We start from the raw sequence: 18,938 nt of genomic DNA, 5'->3' as shown, positions 1-18,938 counted from the left end.
AGTCGTCCTGTTCTCAAAAGAATTACCATAAAAGAACAGTAACGTGGAAGCACAGCGTGCAGCGCACAGTAAAACCATGTTCATTTCCTACCTCTTCTCATTCTGCAGCACTCCTCTCCAGCTGAACAGGAAGACTACTTTCATTTGTTTTTAAGTAATTGAGAAACATTTCAGCTCCTTATCAGCTCTTCAACCCTTCTCCCTTTCACACATTCCCTAGAATTGTTGCCAACAGGGTATTTATAAAAGATTCAGCCTCACAAAACTACCCTAGTAAACAATATTGCAGACAAAAAACTCAGCAGCTGCAGAAGCTGTTATGCAGAGAAGACTTAAAGAGACAGATCCTTGTTTAAACAGAAAGAATAATTTAAATTGTTTTAAATAGAGGCCAGAGCTGTGTAAGGGAGCACTTCCTACCCCTGGACCAGTACCTCCAGCAGCAGCCACATACCTTTCCTCTATTGGTGGAAATGCCTGTTTATTTTGGAAGGGTTTTGTGCTCTACATCAGAAATGGAAACATTCAGCTCCGGCTGAGGCCTCAGAGCAATATTTAACTGACAACACACCACGTACACACACCCACAGGAAACCTCTTTCCTCCTTACCAGTTTCTCTTTCCCGAGGCCTCAGCAACTGAACATGCAACAGCCCGTATCACCTTACAACCAATTGTAACTACACATACAAAGCACAGGAGTTAATAGTTAGATAGGACACTAGATCCACATTTCCCATTGTGCTACAGAAATACATTTAAATCCTAATAGTCATTAAAAAATAAAAAACACCTTGATCACAGAGCAGGTTTCAAGTACAGAAGCTAACTGGAAGGGCTACGCTTTCTTACCACCATGTCCCACTGTCTCTCCATTCCTAGCTACGCCAAGAGAGTGCTTTTTCCTTCAAAAATACTGCTAAGAGCAAACAAGGAACAATATAAACATACTGCCCCCCATCAGCTGAAACCCTTCCATATCCCATCTCCAGTTGTATAACTTATTTTTCTCCTGTATGACCCGAAGCATCTCCCATTGCTATAGCAACCCAGCTGCAGAAGTGAATGACACATACAGAAAAAGAAGCGATTTCTAAGTTACCACAAGCAGCTACATTAAGTCATATTTATAAAGATCCTACCTACCAAAAACTGGCAATAGGGATATTTTACAAAAGGGATATTCAGCCCCAACCCAGTTTCAAGCTTTAGCACATCCTGTCCATTGTCATGCAGTACCTGCTGCAGTCAGTAGACTCAGTTTTACTGTGTTGACCTGTCTTTAGAATGAATTGCCTAGATATGAAATAAATCAACCAAATTCAATTATAATTCCTGCATTGCCTTTTAGTTCTAGTAGTATTTGTCACTCAACCTTGAAAATAAAAATAGAATACTTGAAGCAGTACTGCAGTAAAGTTTACAGTCATCTTCAAATAGTCCATGAAAAACATTCAGCCAATTTCTTCCTCTTGTTGAGTATTTCTATATTTGAAGACATTTGTGCTACCTATCATAAGCTTCTGCACATCCCTCCCCAAGGTAAATGGAAGAGTATAATGAAGTAGAAATAAAACATTCGCACAGACCAACCTGCAGAGCAACTGCCAAAGGAAATGACAAGAAGGTTCATCAACACAACTGTAAATAATCACTGTCTCCTGCACTGCACATAACAGGAGAGGTTTGGTTTCTCTACAGTCCAGGCCAACTCTTTCCAATGAAGTCTAACTACAAAAAGGTGAATTATTGCTTCTGATAGGTGAACAGTAAAAGCCAGAACTGTTTAATCTTTAACGTAACTACTTTTATTTCCGGTTCTCTTCTTCCCAAGTCTATTCTATAGCAGTAGCATGGGACACTTAAATACAAGGATGGACCAAAAAAAAATTCAAGCTTCCAAAAAGCAAACTCTCAAGTGTACCTGGAAAACTGGAGTTACTCTCATGCTACTCTCAAAAAATTTAACTTCCCATTTTCAAGCAATGTAACCAAAAGCTGTCACAACAAAAACAGAAGTAATAACATCCCACAGGGGAGAGCAGAAGGCACTGTGTGTTTCAGTGTCAACAGAAATGAAGAGCCACTGTATTAACACATGAAAATGAACTTTATAGAACAGTGAAACCTTTTCACACAGAAACAAGCCTACAGAGAGAACAAAGTATGTAATACTGGGGAGCCAAATATTCCATTTAGATAGAAATTGCTCTAATGCATCTAAATTCTGACTTTCTTCATGTACTTCAGATTTTGAGGGGTTGTTTTTTCTGAAAGCAAAATTTACTGTTACGAACTACATGAGAGCTCACAGGGCAGATGAAACAAAATTCAGACTCAAATTTTCTCATTTCACACTTTCTACATCGGAAAAATTTAGAAAGGACAGAGTTCCAATAAATTACTTGTTACAGTTTCTTCCTCGCGTAGTTACAACTTTATCTTTCTGAATTCAGTATTACTGAAGCAATACTTAATTTCTGCTCTATGAACACATAAAAAGGGTTTGAAACATAAGTTGTTTTGTCAACCCCATATGTTACGCTTGGCTCTGCTCTAATTCCCAGTCTTTGGGAATCTGGGAAGCTCTACTTGCCTGTCTGTCACCTAATAATCCAGCAATAAATAACTCATTCACAACTGCTCTACAGCCCTGAGTCTTGTGTGCTGCCATGTGAATCAAAGGACAGACTAGATAAAATATCTGTAAGCCAGAAGAGAGGCATCACCTCAACTCTTTTCCTTGCCTCTTTTAAGGCTATAGCTTCGTTAACATTTCTCTTATGGCACTTCAGAGTTCACTGCCCCAGAGAGGAAACATCTTGTGTTTCTGCTGCTTCCTGGGCCATGCTGCAAACCAGTTTAATTCACTTACCAAACAGAAAATCTACACAGAAAGGAAAAAAAGGCAGTTGTGGAAATAGCTTTTTCTTAGGTTCAATGAACTGAGTTTACTCACTAAATTGAGTTGAATCCTGAATGCCGGAGGAAAGGTTTACCCTTCTGGGTGGCAATTAGTTGATTTTGAAATAGATAAATAACTAGTAGCAACTAAATGGAAAACTACATCTGTCTCGACATGACACAAGAGATGACATACATTGTGTTATGTTTCACAGGAATTTAATCCATATATTCCTGTCAAAAGTGTGCCATGATACCCAGCAAGATAAACAAAGGAAAAGCTTATACTGAGAATCCCAACATATATCCAGCTCCTCCGACAAAACTTCAAGAATAAAACTATCCTAGTAAGATACACGCTCCACCTTAAAATGACACAAAGAATAAAAAGTATAAGCACAGTTTTTAAACAAACTTACAGAAATATCACAGGATTCACAAAGAATAAACGTGACTTTACCTTTGGTTTTTTGTTCAGCAGCCTGAAAGAAGAAAAGAACAAAATTAATCAACTACTTGTCTATACTCGAAATGATACTTAACAATTACAGGGCTTCAGGCCTAACTTTCTGCAGAAACTGCTTGCATAAATGAGGCATCAGCTTCAATAAAGGACTGAACAATGCGAGTTTAACTCCAGGTATTAGGAATGTAAGGAAAACTGATGCCAAAGAGACAGTACAAAACCTGGTGAGCAGTCTGCCAGTGCCCCATCTATCCACCCAGCCTTCTGCCACTTCAGAGGCTTCCTGAACCAAACAGTTCAGCCATGAACTTGCTCACACTCAGAAGAATTAACTTCATGACATTGTGCAGTATCCCTCTGAATCCACACAAACTATTCGTCTACACAGATTAAGTGCACATTTTTATGAGGACTCATCTTTTTTTTTTTTTTTTCCTGTTTGGAATCTACCCGCTTTGTTGATGCCAAACAATTTTTACACTGGAAAAGACAGTGATCAATTCCTGCCCACCTCCTAAGGGCTATTTAAGATTAGAACTGTGTAATCCAGAAAATGAGGCAGGAGAATGCACACCACAGAAAATGCGCCTCCAAATCTTGCACCAGTTTGGTACCAGCTGAGATTAATCCAGCTGAATTTGCATTGCCATGGAAGAGGAACGTTCATGTGAGACAGTGCTGGGAGCAGTAACACCAGGAGATGGTAAGAGCGTGGGGAGTGCTAAGAAACTGCCAGAACTGCTCTTGCAGGAATTTTCTGAGCCCAGCCACACTCAAAGTCAACAGGACTGGCCACCTGTGTCAGAATTAGTCAAGGCTGCAGGGTCAGTGTCTCTATGTTACACATAAAAGTGAATATTTAATTTAAAGAGTAACATGAACAAACCTTTTTCTGAGCACCTTCCTTCTTTTTCTTTTCTTCCTGCTTTTTCTTTTTCTTTTCTTCCATCAAATGTTCCTCTTCTTGTGTTTCTTGTTCTTTCTCCCTGATAAGAATAAAAGGTTGGGAAGGACTTTTCAGTAAGATAGAAGTTTATCTAGGAAGGTTAGTAATTCATACTTATATTGCTAACTTTCTCCATCTCATGTCTAAAAAAGGCTGCTGTAATAAACACATTGAAAAAAGCTGTTCCAAAATCGAAACCAGTGACAAAAAGTAAGCTACGAAAATTCAGAAAGAATCAATTTGGAACCTTTTTGCACAATCACTCTAAAGTGCTACTTAATAGTAGCACATTCTAGGGAAAGAAAGTTTCAAACTGAAAAACAAAGAAGTAACCCAGGTTGCTGCTTCTCAACAGCTACAATTCACAATGTACCTTAAAGATCATGAGTGAATACAGTACTTCCTAACTATTTTTCTTACTCTGGTAAAACACATCCTGTGTTCGGTTCTCACATGCATTAGTTTTGTTCTCAAGAAGTTGTCAACTCGAGCCCAGATGAATTCAAGTCATCGTATTTTGTGCTCATCCTATAAATTCTATCTGAAGAATTTGCAGAAATACAAAACACAACTGTTACAGTAGCATCTTGGTTAAAATTTAACCTAAGTTATCCCAAATCAAGAAGATCTATAGGAAACCTCACCATCCTTGCTTTCTTTGTCCATCACCATAATAAATGGTTGTAACAATGACCCTCCCCAACATCCTTTCAAATAAATACCAATGCAACTAATTCATTGACTTCTCTACAACCATTTCATCTTCCTTGACAGCTCTTCAGGTCCTGACCATTTATCAGCCTTACAGATCTTCTGAGAAAACTCCATTTCTGATGGGCTAAAACCATGACCATTACTATTATTAGATCTGATGTCTCCCAGTTAACTGAGATCGCCTGTAGCCTAACTTCTTATTACTTGTAACTTGCCAAAGCTCACAGTACTCCTTTATTTTTGGTTGGGGGGTGGGTAAAGAAGATCTTGGTAGTTATGTAATTACAGAGTTAGAACAGGTCTGCACGGGCTGGGAGTTCTTTATCTAAAGGAGAAACAGATTTTGCACATCATGTCTTCAAACATTCCTCTGTCACATTTTCCCGTTTAACTGCGCCTATATTTCCCTTTAACATGTTTGCACATGATTACAGTTTCCCTTTTTATTAAAAAAAAAAAAAAAGGAGTAGTCCATTTTTTGAGATTTTGCCTGTTGAAGGGTGGTTTAGTTTTTAGCTTTTTCATTTTCCTGAAAATACTGGGTCTGGCCACTGCAAACGCTTTACTGCTTGCAGAGATGCTGCACCATGCTCCACACTAAACCAAAAGCAGCTTCCCTTCCCTTCCCTTGTGCTACCCCAGACAACAAACATTGCACTGAGCAAACCAGAGGTCTAAACACAGGGGTTCCTGTCCTTTTAGACACTTGACAGCATTCAAACTATTTACAGAAGTGACAGATACAGCAGGCCCCAGAGCCTGGATCAGCAGCTGGAGGTCAGGCACATCTGGAAGTGCTCGGTGCACAACTGGAGGTCAGGACGCAGAAAGTGGCATTAGATATTTGTATTTTAAATCCTGTATCACTTTCTGTCATGAGCAAAATTTCATCACGTGCATGACTGCTCCACTATGTGCCAACTTCAAAGGGCCACCTTTCAAATACTGTGCTGTAAATCAGTGTTTGAGAAACATTGGCTCTGAAGAGCTGCAGGTGGGTATTAGCATCACATACTTAACACTGCACTTCAGAAAAGGGTACCTGAAGTTGCACTTTTAAATGGCTTGTTCTAGGACTCTGCAGAAAGTGATGACTGACTTTACCACAAGAAACGGACTTGAAACCATAACAGATCTGCCTTTAGTCCTGTTCACTCCGGAGGAGAACAGAAGTCCCCAGGATTTCAGTCACTACAAAGTAACAACATCCAGTACCTTCATTTCCAGTGCTCCCTACCCAAGTCACATCAGACTCTACAAAGCCCACGTCTTCAAGGGAACTCTCCCAAACTCTCATGCTATTTGCCAAGGGAAGTTCCAGCCTTTTTTGTGTTGTTAAAGCAGGTGAATGAAACGAGGAACCTTCTGGTTTTCCATTCCTAGTACTTAAGAAAACCTGCGACGTTACAGCAATTCCAGGCCACCACAATGGCATTTAAATCTCATTCAATAGTCAGCGCAGTATTTAAAACAAAACCCCACCATTAGTGCTTTGCTTAATGTGCAAGGTTTTTAAGCTATTAAAGTAGCTATTTCCCAAATTCCTTATTAAGCTCCCCCCCCTTAAATTCCTCTCACAGACTCACGGAATCCCAGGTTTGAAGAGACCTCAAGGACCATCTGGTCCAACCTTTCCCAGTAAAAGCATGGCCCAGACTAGATGGCTCATGACCCTGTCCAGCTGAATCTTAAAGGTGTCCAACGTTGGGGATCACCTTCCACCCCTGCCAAACTCTCATCACATCCCATGGACTCCACTATCAACTGCTCTTTGTCCTCTACAGGTGGTTTCTGTTTTGCTGCTTTTCATGCAACATTATGTTATTCCCTCCCTTACACAGGTAATACACCATGCTAAAGGATTTTCCAAATCAAACAAGAGCAAACATTTGGCTCCATTAAAAATACAATGTATTTTATTATCATATCAATTACAACATAAGAGGTAGAAGTGCCACTCCTAGAGAAAACCTGTTTGGGTTTGTTTAGGGGTTTTCTTTCCTCAGATTAAATTCACCTCAGATTACCTCAGAAAATGATACTGTAATTTTTAATGGAGTTCCATTATCAAACCTGATTTACATAATGACACTTCTGAACACATGTGCTTTAAATACGCTTAAAATAGAAATAAAGCTCCAAGTGGCCTCTCAGATGGCAACTCTCGCTGTCGCTTCTAGGCAGAAATTAGTCATCCAAGAGCAAAACAAAAGGAAAACAATAAAAACATTGCTACATGAAGTTTGATTACATTGTCAAAGGCATGTGTCGCAGTCTTACTTCCTGAGTGACAATTTCAACCTTCATTACAGGAAATATGCTAAAAAAATTTATGAATACAAAGCTCATATGATCTAAACCAGAAGTGTCTTAGAATATACTTGTAGGAGTTTGCTTTTTTCATGTATATATAGACCTGATGTATCAGAATCACGGGGGACGAGCAGAGAGCAAAGAGCTCTACTATAGCATCAAGTGTTCCTTTTATAGATTGCAATTAGCTTATTAAATCAAACCTAAACCAAGGTTAGCTTTGAAGGACCCACGCTTAAGAGCTCTCCCTGAATAGCAAACCAAGCCAAAATGAAATGCAGGTCACGGTCAGACAGCCTGACACAAGTATGGCTGTGCCCTGGCAATGCCTGTTGAAGAAAGTCTTAATAATCCCTTTTAAAACTATCAAATTAACAAATCTATGCTGATTTTACCTTTTAAGGTAAAGGGAGAACTTCAGTTTTCTAGCTGATACAAGACACTGGATTGCTTTCACATCTGAAGCCACAGCTGGCATTCTGAATTAGCACTCATATGACATTCTAACAGGATTTTGGAATATACCTTTTGGGAATATCATTTTCTTAAAGTAGACAACTATTTGTGTTATTCCATGCAAGGTTATTTATTACCCATGCAGTGTTTTAGTGTTCAGTAGTTCCTGCAATGGCCAAGGACTAGACAGAGACCTGTTTCTCTTGTCCCCCCATGTGACACAGCTCCAAATCTAACCCTAATGAGTTCTGTTTGCATAGATTTAAGATACTGAAGGTATATTTATTTACATAGGAAAAGTGCCTGGAATACCTCTTCAAAACAACATTCTGACCTTGGCCTACAGATGCCTTTGCCTGGTTTAGCCCAATAAGGTAACAGCTCCCATAACTTAATTATGGAACGCCTTTCTCGCACCTTAAATTCACAGCCTACTTTATGCTGGAAAAACTGACAGTTGTGAAAATCACCAGGAATCTAAATGACAGTGCAACACCTTAATGTAAAGCAGGAATCCTACATAAAGCAAGAGGTCACCGGATCATCAGCAGTCTCTGTTTTCATGACAACTAGAACAGGGAAACTAAAACTCCACACCTGCCTCACGCTGATTTTGCTTCTTGCTTCATCTTTATCCAGCCCAGCTCCCTGGGGCCTTTCTCGGGTAAATACTGGTGAAGGCAAGGAGCTGGTGTGACTTTAAAAGTGCATCTTTTTTCCCTTGAGAGAGGCTCAGTCATTAATCAAGAAGAGTCAAGCTGGTCCGCAATCACAAGCTCTTCAATCGCCTCAAAAGAGAAAAGAAGCACGTAAAACTAGCTCAAGCAAGAAAGAATATGAAGAAATCCCAGCACAAACACAAGGGGATGAAAATGAGGGAGGCCAGCAATGTATTAGCATTGCGCACATAAAACGTAACAATAAATCAACCTTTTAGTGCTTCATTAATGAGCAAAGGGAAGCATTAGCTTTGATACTTGGCAGGAAAGCAGGACTATTGACAGATGACCCTGTGAGGGGTAAAGCGATAGTACTGCTCTTTCTGCTTTAGCCTTCCCTAAAGAGGTCAGCTGGGAACAGATGGCCAACAACCATCTGAACTGGTGCTGAGCCTGCAGATGATGACAGCCTCACAGAGGGATTTCAGAGTGCTCTTCCCTGTGTAGGGAGGCTTTGCCCCACACTGGCAGCAGGATAGCAAGGAGCCACCAACCAACCTGCTCCAGGATCTCTGACATTTGTCATTCTGGTTTCCTCACCCAAAAGGGCTGGATACAATTGCAAGCAAGAATCTCAAGATGTGTTTCTAAGCCCTTCTTACCCCAAATTTGAGAAGAAGGAATGGATCAAACTTCTCAGGAAAAATTCCACAAGCCGGCAAGGAAAAAAAGGAGATGGAACTAAGTATTTTGCTACCACTCCCAACAGGAAACCAGGCCAGCAAAATTAAGGACAGCTTACAAAGGCCCTGGAGAAATCTGATGTTTCTCTGCTGGCTGGGCCTGACATAATTTACCATAAGACCAACGGTGTCTAAGTCATCCCAGATTACCTTAAAGAATCAGCAGAAGATGGATGGCACTCTGGAAGACTAGCAAATGGCTAAGACTGTGCATGTAACTTAAAAGGAGAAGGGATAAAAACACCAGTAACAGCTGAACCTCAACACAAAGTCTGTGGGGAGAACAAAGCCTGGATTTTTTTCCTATACCATAGCTCCAGGTAGTTTTTGCAAGGACTAATGGGAAATAACAGAAACAGCTGACTGATTTTTCAGGCAAAATGCAAAGTTTTGTTAATAAGAACATGGGCATTTTTGTTGGTTTTTTTACCAAGAACAAGGTAGGGAACACAAGCTAAGCAAAACTACAGTAAAATACACACAAAACAAGTCACCCCAGCACCTCCTCTTCCAACAAGGCAGAGAACCAATGGATTTTTGTTGCAGTATGCCACATGTCCAATATTCTTATTAAGTACTTTGCTGGCTTCATAATCATATGTATGAATACAGTATAGAGAACTGGCTAAACACCAGCTTTGGGGAGATAAAAATGAGATGTTTCAGCAGCTTTCAATCCAAAGGCAAAGCAACAACGTCACATATGGTCAGAGATTCATCAGCTGCTATCATCCAGTCTCGGACTGTGTGTACAGCAACAGAGAAACAGCAACTTAAGAGAGACCAGAAAACAGCAACAAGAAGGATCAGAGATCAAAAAGGCAAGGCCCTTGGCAAAAACTTAAATCTTCAGAGACTGCAACCCCTTCATTCAAGTAGGTGTTAAAGACAGAGATAAGAGAAGAATGGAGTAAAATCTTTCTACTTTAACTAAGTAGCACTGAATTTAAATTGTACAAAGAAGATTTGGATTAGGCATAAAAAGATAATCTTCCACACTGTAGCATTTAAAAACCACCCAAACCAAACCACCCCACACATTAAAAGCATACCAAATCTTTATAAATACACATTTGGAGGAGAGAAGAGGAAAAAACTAAAAAAAGGAAAGCTTTTTATTAAGTAATACTGATACAAGACCACACTAACTCCTTGACAGACACCATTAGACTGAAAACAGGAGGCCTCTACCCATTCACAATGTAAAATCCTGTAATACCCTTCCGAGGGAATTAATGGGGGGAAAGCCCTCAGTCACACCACTGTGGACAGGGTAAGTATATGGATAAATTATATGTATAGGTGTGATCAATCAGCTTGAAACTAAACCCAGTAATTTGCAGGTTTGGGTGCACAATCTGTTCCTACAGGGAATCAAATGGAGCTTAGGAAGTAGTTTTGTTTGACCTCAATTTATAATTTATTCATATCTTGTGTTGGAGTTCCTCACTGTCAAATTGTGCCCTGTCCTGCACTTGTCACTCATGAATACATTATTTGCCGTGACAGGGGATTCCTTCCCTTCCTCTGAAACATCAAAATATCCCCCACTGCTAACAACTGTGGGACTACTTCTTTGATGCTCCCAGTATCTGGTCAACTTACCTTGAAGCATTTAAGACAAATCAGATCTCCTAGCAGGCCCAGCAGTCTGATTTCTGAGGTCACTTAGAAATTCCACATAAGATCCTGCATGGAAACAGAGCCCTAATGCTCTCATGTTTCCTCTTGCTGTACAATATAGTTTTGGCTCCATGTCTTCTTTGTGTCTTTGCATTTATTTGATTTGTTACAGAGTACTGGTAGATACCTTCAGGCCTATGATGCTCTGTGGACCCTTCTCCACCTCAGCCTGTAATTGCGAGGGATTAGACTTGATCCCTCTGTACTCCCTTCCAGGCTTTCTTTAAACCACAGCACGCTTGACTGAGGTGCAAGACGTGCATGGACAACTTCATTCAGAATTGTAATTTGTGCAGGAGCAGAATGAAGCTGCTGTTTAAAGACACCCAAGAACACTACAGCATTAGTGGAGAACAGGGTGTGAAAAGCAACATATTCAAGTAAAGCATCTCACTGAAATTACAGGGTGATTTCAAGTTGCCCAAGACACTGAACTAATAATCCTGCTCTTCCAATCTGTAAAATAGAAATCCCATGATGAGAATTAAAAAGAGCATCTACCTTACACACCTTGTCTCAAGGCTGCATCTCCAGCAGCACTACATGGCGTTTCTAACATGTCCTGTTGGATTACTGGTTGAAGAGTAATAAAATACTGGCAGGACCTAGAGGAAAGTGCCAGCTGCTGTTGTTCTGCAGGACCCAGGCTCTAACTGGAAGTTTTTAATTCACCCAGTGTTGACTTGTTGTGACCTTACTTCATGTACACACAAGGTAAGGTAAACAACCACTGAAGTGAATTAAATTAGAGCAAAAATAAAGCAGACTAGGTAGTTATTATCATTCAGGACATTTTTTAAAAGCATGGTGACCTGATTTTAGCTCCTACTAGTTGATTACCAGCCACCAGAAGCAGGAAAAAGCCCCAAAGAAAAAGCCTCTATAAACTAAGGATGCACATCAACTGTAGGTAGTGAGGCATCAGAAGTTTGGTGAGGCCATTATCTGAGCACTGCCTGAGTCCCAGTGAATCGTGTAGGGTTTGGGGGTTTTTTCATCTACAGACTTCCTTTTGTTGAGACTCTCCTGGATGATTACCAGAGAGCAAGACCATACTAATATGCAAATGGGAATTTTTCAGGAGCTGTATGTTACACCTTCACTAGTAAGTAGTGCAGACCAATAGGAGTGGATTGGCAGAGCAAAACTGTATGTGCACAAGACTTGGGAGCCACATGATCCCCATTACAAGCGACTTTATTAACTGACAAGAGGCCCAGTCTCCCACGCACCAAATGCTCACCTGCACCAGGAAAGCATTAACTGCAACCTTGGAGCAAATCACACAGGAACTTCTATTTAAAAGGAAACCAACATTTGCACTGCAAGACCACACCGTGATATCAAAGCACTGCAAGCACAGACAATCAGAAGGTTTCCTTAAACATGAAACTCCCAGTCTAAATTAACACACTAGCGTAGATGGTACTACAGGGAATGAAGCTGCTGTCACACAGGTACACCACCTCTCCTGTGAAAGTGCTGCTCTCCATAGCACAGTCTGATTAACGTATATACAAACTCCACTCTGGAACAAATTAACTAGTTAGTAGGGAAATGTGTAGTATTCTAGACTATGCCCACAAAACCTCATCCTTGTAACCATTTCAGGCATGAACTGTATCAGAATTTGCTCCCTCAGTCTGCTGACATCACTCTGTAGAATGTGCACTGCTCATGCCATGCAAGGACCAAGGAAAAGAAACACCCCAAAACCACCAGCCTGCATTATATCCACCACTCAAAGCAGGCTAGAAGCAGCGAGACACATGCTATGAACAGCATCTCGTGTCCCTCAGCAAACACAGACCTACCCCTCTCTGGGAAATTTAAGCTACACACCATAAACAGTTCAGATAACTGGGTTTACTTTCACAGCACTGCCTCCCTCTCCCAGGCATGATGAAATCTACCAGCAGCTGATCTAGCATCTGGTCCAGAGCTCTTCCTCAGTCTTCCTGGGACATAATACACAAAGGAAAACAGCTTCAGAATCCATCAGCTGAGAAAGAGCGCAGCATGTTGGGCTCTCTCCAGATACTATGTTTGCTATTTTGGTTTCTGCAAATACTTCAGAAGACAAGAGCCCTGTACGAACAGAGGCAAAGCCCCACACCAATGAATTACAGAAACATAGAATCAGACTGGTTTGAGTTGAAAGGGACCTTAAAGCTTATTCAGTTCCAATCCCCTGCCATGGGCAGGGACACCTTCCACTAGAGCAGCTTGCCCCAAGCCCCTGTGTCCAACCTGGCCTTGAACACTGCCAGGGATGGGGCAGCCACAGCTTCTCTGGGCACCCTGTGCCAGCACCTCAGCACCCGGTGAAACTGTTCAACCAAGTATCACTGGTGAACTGACCTAGAAGCAGAAGCAACCTACAGACAAGTTTCTGGCTCAAACTGTTTAGCTGGACTTGAAGAACGTGTCAGAGGAACACTGCTTCCTGGGGCACTGCACAGAGATACTGCAAAGCAGGCGGCCAGGAAATAGGAACAGGAGCCATAGCTCCACAGGATGTTTTTCCACACAGCACAGCTGAGCACTTCCCGGGACAGAGAAGGCTGGAGGAGATGGTCAGCAGGTCACCTGCCCCACAGCAACAGGACAGGATGGACAACATGTGCTGCAAGACAGACAATGGGAACACTGCTGCTGTGTGGCACATCCTCACACCCTTCAGGCAAACACCACTAAACCTTCATGCTTCTTTGTTAAAACAAACAAAACACACAAAAAAGCCAAGCCTGCATAACTAAAATCATGTACCATTTCACTCACAGGGATTTCCAACACCCGACTCCTTCCTTCCTGTTCACCAGGACACCATCACAGTCACATACCAGTACTCAACTTTTTCTGAGCCCAGTCCCTTTGCTACCAGCAGGTGAAAGCACATACAACTCACTGCAGGAGCTGAAAGCCAGGCTGGTACTGTCACACATGTCAAGGTAGAAGACACAACCTACAGGATCAAAAAAAGTAGGCAACAGCATGTGTTCTGAAGACAAATATGCTTATGAAGCTGAGGTTTATGATATTTATTTTGTGGAAAAGGGTGGTGCCAATGCATCTTCAACAAAAGGCAGCAGCTTACAGTAGTGGCTCCAGTGGGATTAAAAAGGCCCTTGAAGGTGAGGTGTGGAGGAAACAATTCTTGTTTAGGTAGAGCTCCTGCCACAGGCACAGTAGAAAAATGCATCTGCACTTCACTTACTCTCACTAAGGTATCCCATACAGGGAAGGGGCCTCTGCCATCTGCTTGCAGAGATCCCTGGGTGTCACTCAGAACGCACCAGGGGAGATGTGTGGCACTGTTGCAAACCTCAACTCCAGGAGGCTCATGGAGAGAGACCTGGATTGGGGAGTAAAAGGACAGTGCTCTCATAGGGAAGATGTGTCTCAATATTTAGAATGAGAAAAATAATGACACTATTCCTTCATACTGCAGAGCTCAGAACATACTCCACACCACAAGCCCTGCTAGCAGCAACAGGAAGGGATACACGGTGAAAGAACATAAATGGCATAAGGCAGCTATACAAGGTGTGCATAAGCTAGTCTAGGGTACACTGGGTGTAAAGAACAAGATGCTCTCCACACTGCACACAGGCTGCAGTGGAGAGCTGATGCTCCACACTATGGGTGTAAACCACCTGATTATTCTTGCTCCCAGGCACAGACTTAATTTAGGTGGATGCACAGCTCCTGACATAACAAGGCAAGGTAAGATGAAAAAGGGAAAATAGATATCAACAGAACTCCTTGTTGTAGAAACCAGGAGGGAGATAAATTTAAGGGTAATACGAAGATGGAGACTTCTGTTCTTGTAAAACATTTATTCTTCTAAAAGACTTCAGAATACACAAACCCGTAATTTCCTCCTCCTGCATTTTTACGTTTGCTTGGTGAGCTCATTGAGCATTCAAGTTGTTGTCTTCAAGTTTTCCAAATACCATTCTATTTAAAGGCACTGTGAATAGGGAATTCAATTTATCAAATGAATGAAAGAAGAATTCTTAGCAGGAACCCTGGTGAGCTAATCAAGAGTCACAATAAAATGTCAGGGGTCCTGGAATTCTCTGCAGGAGGTTAACACCAGATTTGATCTGAGTCAAGGAAGACAAAACATACTATTAAACTGTACTAAAAGTTGTGCACTGTGAATACGTTAAAGTTTAAACACAAATGAAGAAATTCTACTCCATTGTTTTAAACACTGCTTGTATTTTCTTAGTGCTTAACTACAGAAACCAAAATGCTGCCCACCATCATTCAACTTAAACACCTTTTGAAGCCATTTAGTGCATCTTCAGCTGCAATGCTGTTTTGAAAATCAATATAGCAACGTACCTCAAGTGAGGTAAGAACTTTTACATTACTTTGTAGCTATCACTAGGCTTGCAATGGAATCCCCAAAATTCAGAAAAAGCCATTCTATCATTGCAGGTGAAGGAAACAGCAAGGTCCAAACTAGAACTTTTCCCTCTACAAATTTCCCTGAGTCTAAAAGAACTCTGCACTGCTGAAAATATAATCCTGATTTCCATCAAGTTAATCAAGTTTCAAAGTTCTCTGTTCCTCCACTTTATTTTCAATAGTAAAAGCATCTGGATGCCAATAATAAATTAGAACAGAGCCCCCACAGAATGGGCCATCATCCACTTCTCAACTTAGCAAATGAACAGCATCTTCATGAGGAGGAGACAAGGTTGGGGGAGAGATGGGGAATGGAAATAGCCATAAATGATCTTCCGAGACAGGAAAACCAGTTGCAGTAAATACCACTTTGGAAATCAATTTATGGTCAATTATGATCTTAGTATAACTATTTTATGCCTTCAGTTAGTCCATGAAACACCCAGGGGAGCAAATATTCTCAGAAATATATCCAAAATGTTTCCAAGTCTGTTATGTGATCAGTAAGATGCAGACAGAATTCCAGAAAGACTAGTGCTTGCTTGTCTGGATACTGGTAGATGGACTGGGCTGGGGGAAGGGAGCCACAATTCCAGTACAGTTGCGCTATTGAGAGTGTTTCAGCATTACCCAGCTAAAATAGATGATATCCATCAGTCTGGGTTATTTGCTTCAAAAGCACTGGGGGTGGGGGGGAGCGAAGGGAGAGTTGTGGTCACTGCAGTATTTGACCTAGAAATTTGTGAAGAACATTTCATCTTCACAAATGCAAGAAAAAACTTAAAAGTTGAGGGCCTCTTTTAAGCAAGCCAGTATGTCAGCATCCATCCAGTAACACAACTATTGCTTTATTCAAACATCACACATTAAGTGTGTTATCACAGTAGAGACTGACATCACTACATCATGTACTGCTGGTGCCCTCTGAGACTTCCTTAACTTGGATTGCTCTTTTTAGAAGTGACGGACTTTTAAGAGTTTCATTAGAAGAACAGAAACAGTAAAAACTGGCACATTCACCAAGCCCAGTAATGCCTGTATAGCATCTTTCACCTGAACCAATACTATGGATACAGACTCTCCTCCTCAAGGGCAGCAATTCTATTACTGCGACAGACCAAATTTAGTCCCACATCTGGATTAAACAGCTCTGTTTTATGACGCTCATACTAGAAAATATTAAATAGCATTTAGATTGCTACCACCAGGCTTTTTTCCTTCCTTACATGATGCGTTTTCCACATTAATTTTTGAAAGGCTTAAAAAGATAAATATATACCTCTTCATACTATACATCAGCTAATGTTATGCAAAGAGAAACTCTGTAGTTTCATAAACAGGAAAATGAAGAGTTGTGTTATAAACACATGTGATCAGCACTCTTATACCAGTAGGTTATATTTAACTAACAGCAGTATTTTGCAGCAGCACAAAAGAAGAAGGTGGTACAATACTCTGTGCTTACAGCATTAATGTCACAATACTACGAAGAGAGCGGAATGATTAAATTTGCAGAGATGTAACATCTTTTGTTATACGGCCAGAGAGTTAAGTGGCAAACTGGCAAGTGGAGCATCCATTTCCAGGCTGAAAATGTAGGAAAAAATCTAGACAACAACTCTTGGAAGCAATTCTCCTGTGTTAAGTAAGCTTGTGCAATTGATTAAAAACATTGAGAGAAGAGGAAATTGAGACCTACAGATAGAAAAGAATGTTAGTGAAGAACCCTACTCCAGACTGGCTTTGGTAATAGACCACGTAAAGTCTTACTTGATTTACACACAGGCCTTCAGGCTGTGCCTGCAGTGGTAGTGAAGTTTTTAACTTCCCATTTCATATGAAGTATCTTCAAGGCTATAATGAACATACATAGAGTTCAAACAAAAATATTACAAGCAATACCAAAGACCACCTTCTGTGGTCTTCTATATGACCCTGTAAGACAATCCAGTGAAATGGCAGTCAGTGTATCATGCATCTGTACAGCTGAATTTGTGTTTGCACTGTCACTGAACTGCTGTCTTTTTTCTAGATGGTTTGTGTTTAAGCACTCGCTGATATTCTCTTGTTTACTAGTAACCAGCTACTGTTTATAAACAAGCATCTCCATTGTCAGAATCCAAGGATGTTTCTATCAGCCATGAAAAGGGTTTGGAATTCTGAAGAACTAGAAGACTTGAGAGTCCAGAGCAGGACTGGAAGCAGACTGACAAAACAGATCTGGCTGAGCTTAAAATAGACTTGGCAGAAGTCAGCTTGAACTAACAATCGATATGCGTACACACTGACCACCCAGACTGGTATCCAAGCCACTGTGAGTGCTCTGTAGCCCTCAAACAAAACAAAAAGCTCTTCCACTTCTCATCAGGAAGTCTTGCACCACAGTGCAAGAGAGAAAGAAAGCTGGAAACTTCAAGCAGAGAGCACACAGAAGTGTGGGGGGAAGGAAGGAAAACAGCACATCTAAGAAAAAACAGATACGGCATTCTACGAGATAGCTCTTGACCAAGATCGTAACAAAGGCACTACCAACTATCCCTTCAGAAAGCCATCATAGGAAAACATGGGGAGACCCCATTAACGAGAATGGAAAGGGCTTGGAGGTGGGAAGGATAAAAAAAGAATGGATTCACCCCCACAAAACACCCATGGGCCACACTGAGCACTTCATAGCCCCGGGAGTGGTTTTCTTCCACCACCCAGGGGTTTGGGTGTTATCTTTCCTAAATAAGCCTATAGCTGGTAGCTGCACGATAACTATTTTGAGACCTATAAACATATTTTCCTCTGGGGCTTCATTACCACAAAGGATGCCAATGGAAATTAAAAAAAAATTGAAAATAGAAAACATGAAAAAAAAATAAATCTCAATCTCCATCAATCCAGAGCTTCCTGCTATAAAAGCTCAAAAGCCAAGGGATAACTATTAGCTATTTTTAATCCAAAGCAATAAGCAATTGTTAACATTTCTCATAAGAGAGCTTCTAAAACAGCCTTTCCTGATTGAAATCTAAGTAAATGTGCATCTAGTTTGCCATTTTTTAAATGGCTGTACATTTCAAAACAGTGAAAAAGCAAGCTGCAGATAGCTGTTTATTACAAATGACTTCCACCTCCATAGCCCTCAAAGGCAAACTATAAAGCTGAGTGCAGAGCTAGACAATCTGGGCACCCAGCCATAACACATCACTGCTGCAGCACAGATAACTGTTCTCACTTGCAAGCCATCCTTGGCTGGAAACCCACGGGGAAGAGCTCCAGAAAGCAGACCTCACTACCATCAAAGCTTCTAATGTTTTAACGTTGAATTCCAACTACATTCTAAACCTCAACACTGAAAAATTACAGTGCTGATGCACACCCAGGGCTAAGACCAAAACTAACTCACATTTTGATGCTTAGTACCCTGAACCATGAGACTTGAGAACAGCTGGTTATTTTACAGATTATCTTCAGTGAAAGCAGCCTTTTTATCGGGAGAAGTGACATTTCTTAAAAAGACAAAGAATCACATGCATATTTTAAAGTACTTCAGCATTTTCTGCAAGTGATACAATCTTTGGTACAGGCTTAAAGAGCACTGCAGCTATTCTGTGCAAGAACAGTTTGTTGTGATGATCAAATTCAGACATTTT

General features: G+C 40.9%; 1 protein-coding gene across 11 annotated transcripts in view; it reads right to left on the bottom strand.

Annotated features, from left to right (window-relative positions):
- TNRC6C (trinucleotide repeat containing adaptor 6C) overlaps window positions 1–18,938 on the bottom strand; it is a 316,602-nt gene that overhangs the window by 75,372 nt on the left and 222,292 nt on the right. For all 11 annotated transcript variants that reach the window (XM_057401440.1, XM_057401435.1, XM_057401443.1 and 8 more), the window contains 2 exons: window positions 4,257–4,356; window positions 3,365–3,386 (listed from right to left, as the gene is read on the bottom strand). In XM_057401440.1, the coding sequence (XP_057257423.1) occupies window positions 3,365–3,386; window positions 4,257–4,356 (122 nt within the window). The remainder of the gene's footprint in view (window positions 1–3,364; window positions 3,387–4,256; window positions 4,357–18,938) is intronic.

The sequence above is a fragment of the Pezoporus wallicus genome, unplaced genomic scaffold, assembly GCF_028554395.1.
Source record: "Pezoporus wallicus isolate ANWC-B61680 ecotype Strahan unplaced genomic scaffold, APGP_CSIRO_Pwel_v1 contig_8702, whole genome shotgun sequence".
NCBI lineage: Eukaryota > Metazoa > Chordata > Aves > Psittaciformes > Psittacidae > Pezoporus > Pezoporus wallicus.
This window is presented reverse-complemented; position numbering and strand designations above follow the sequence as displayed.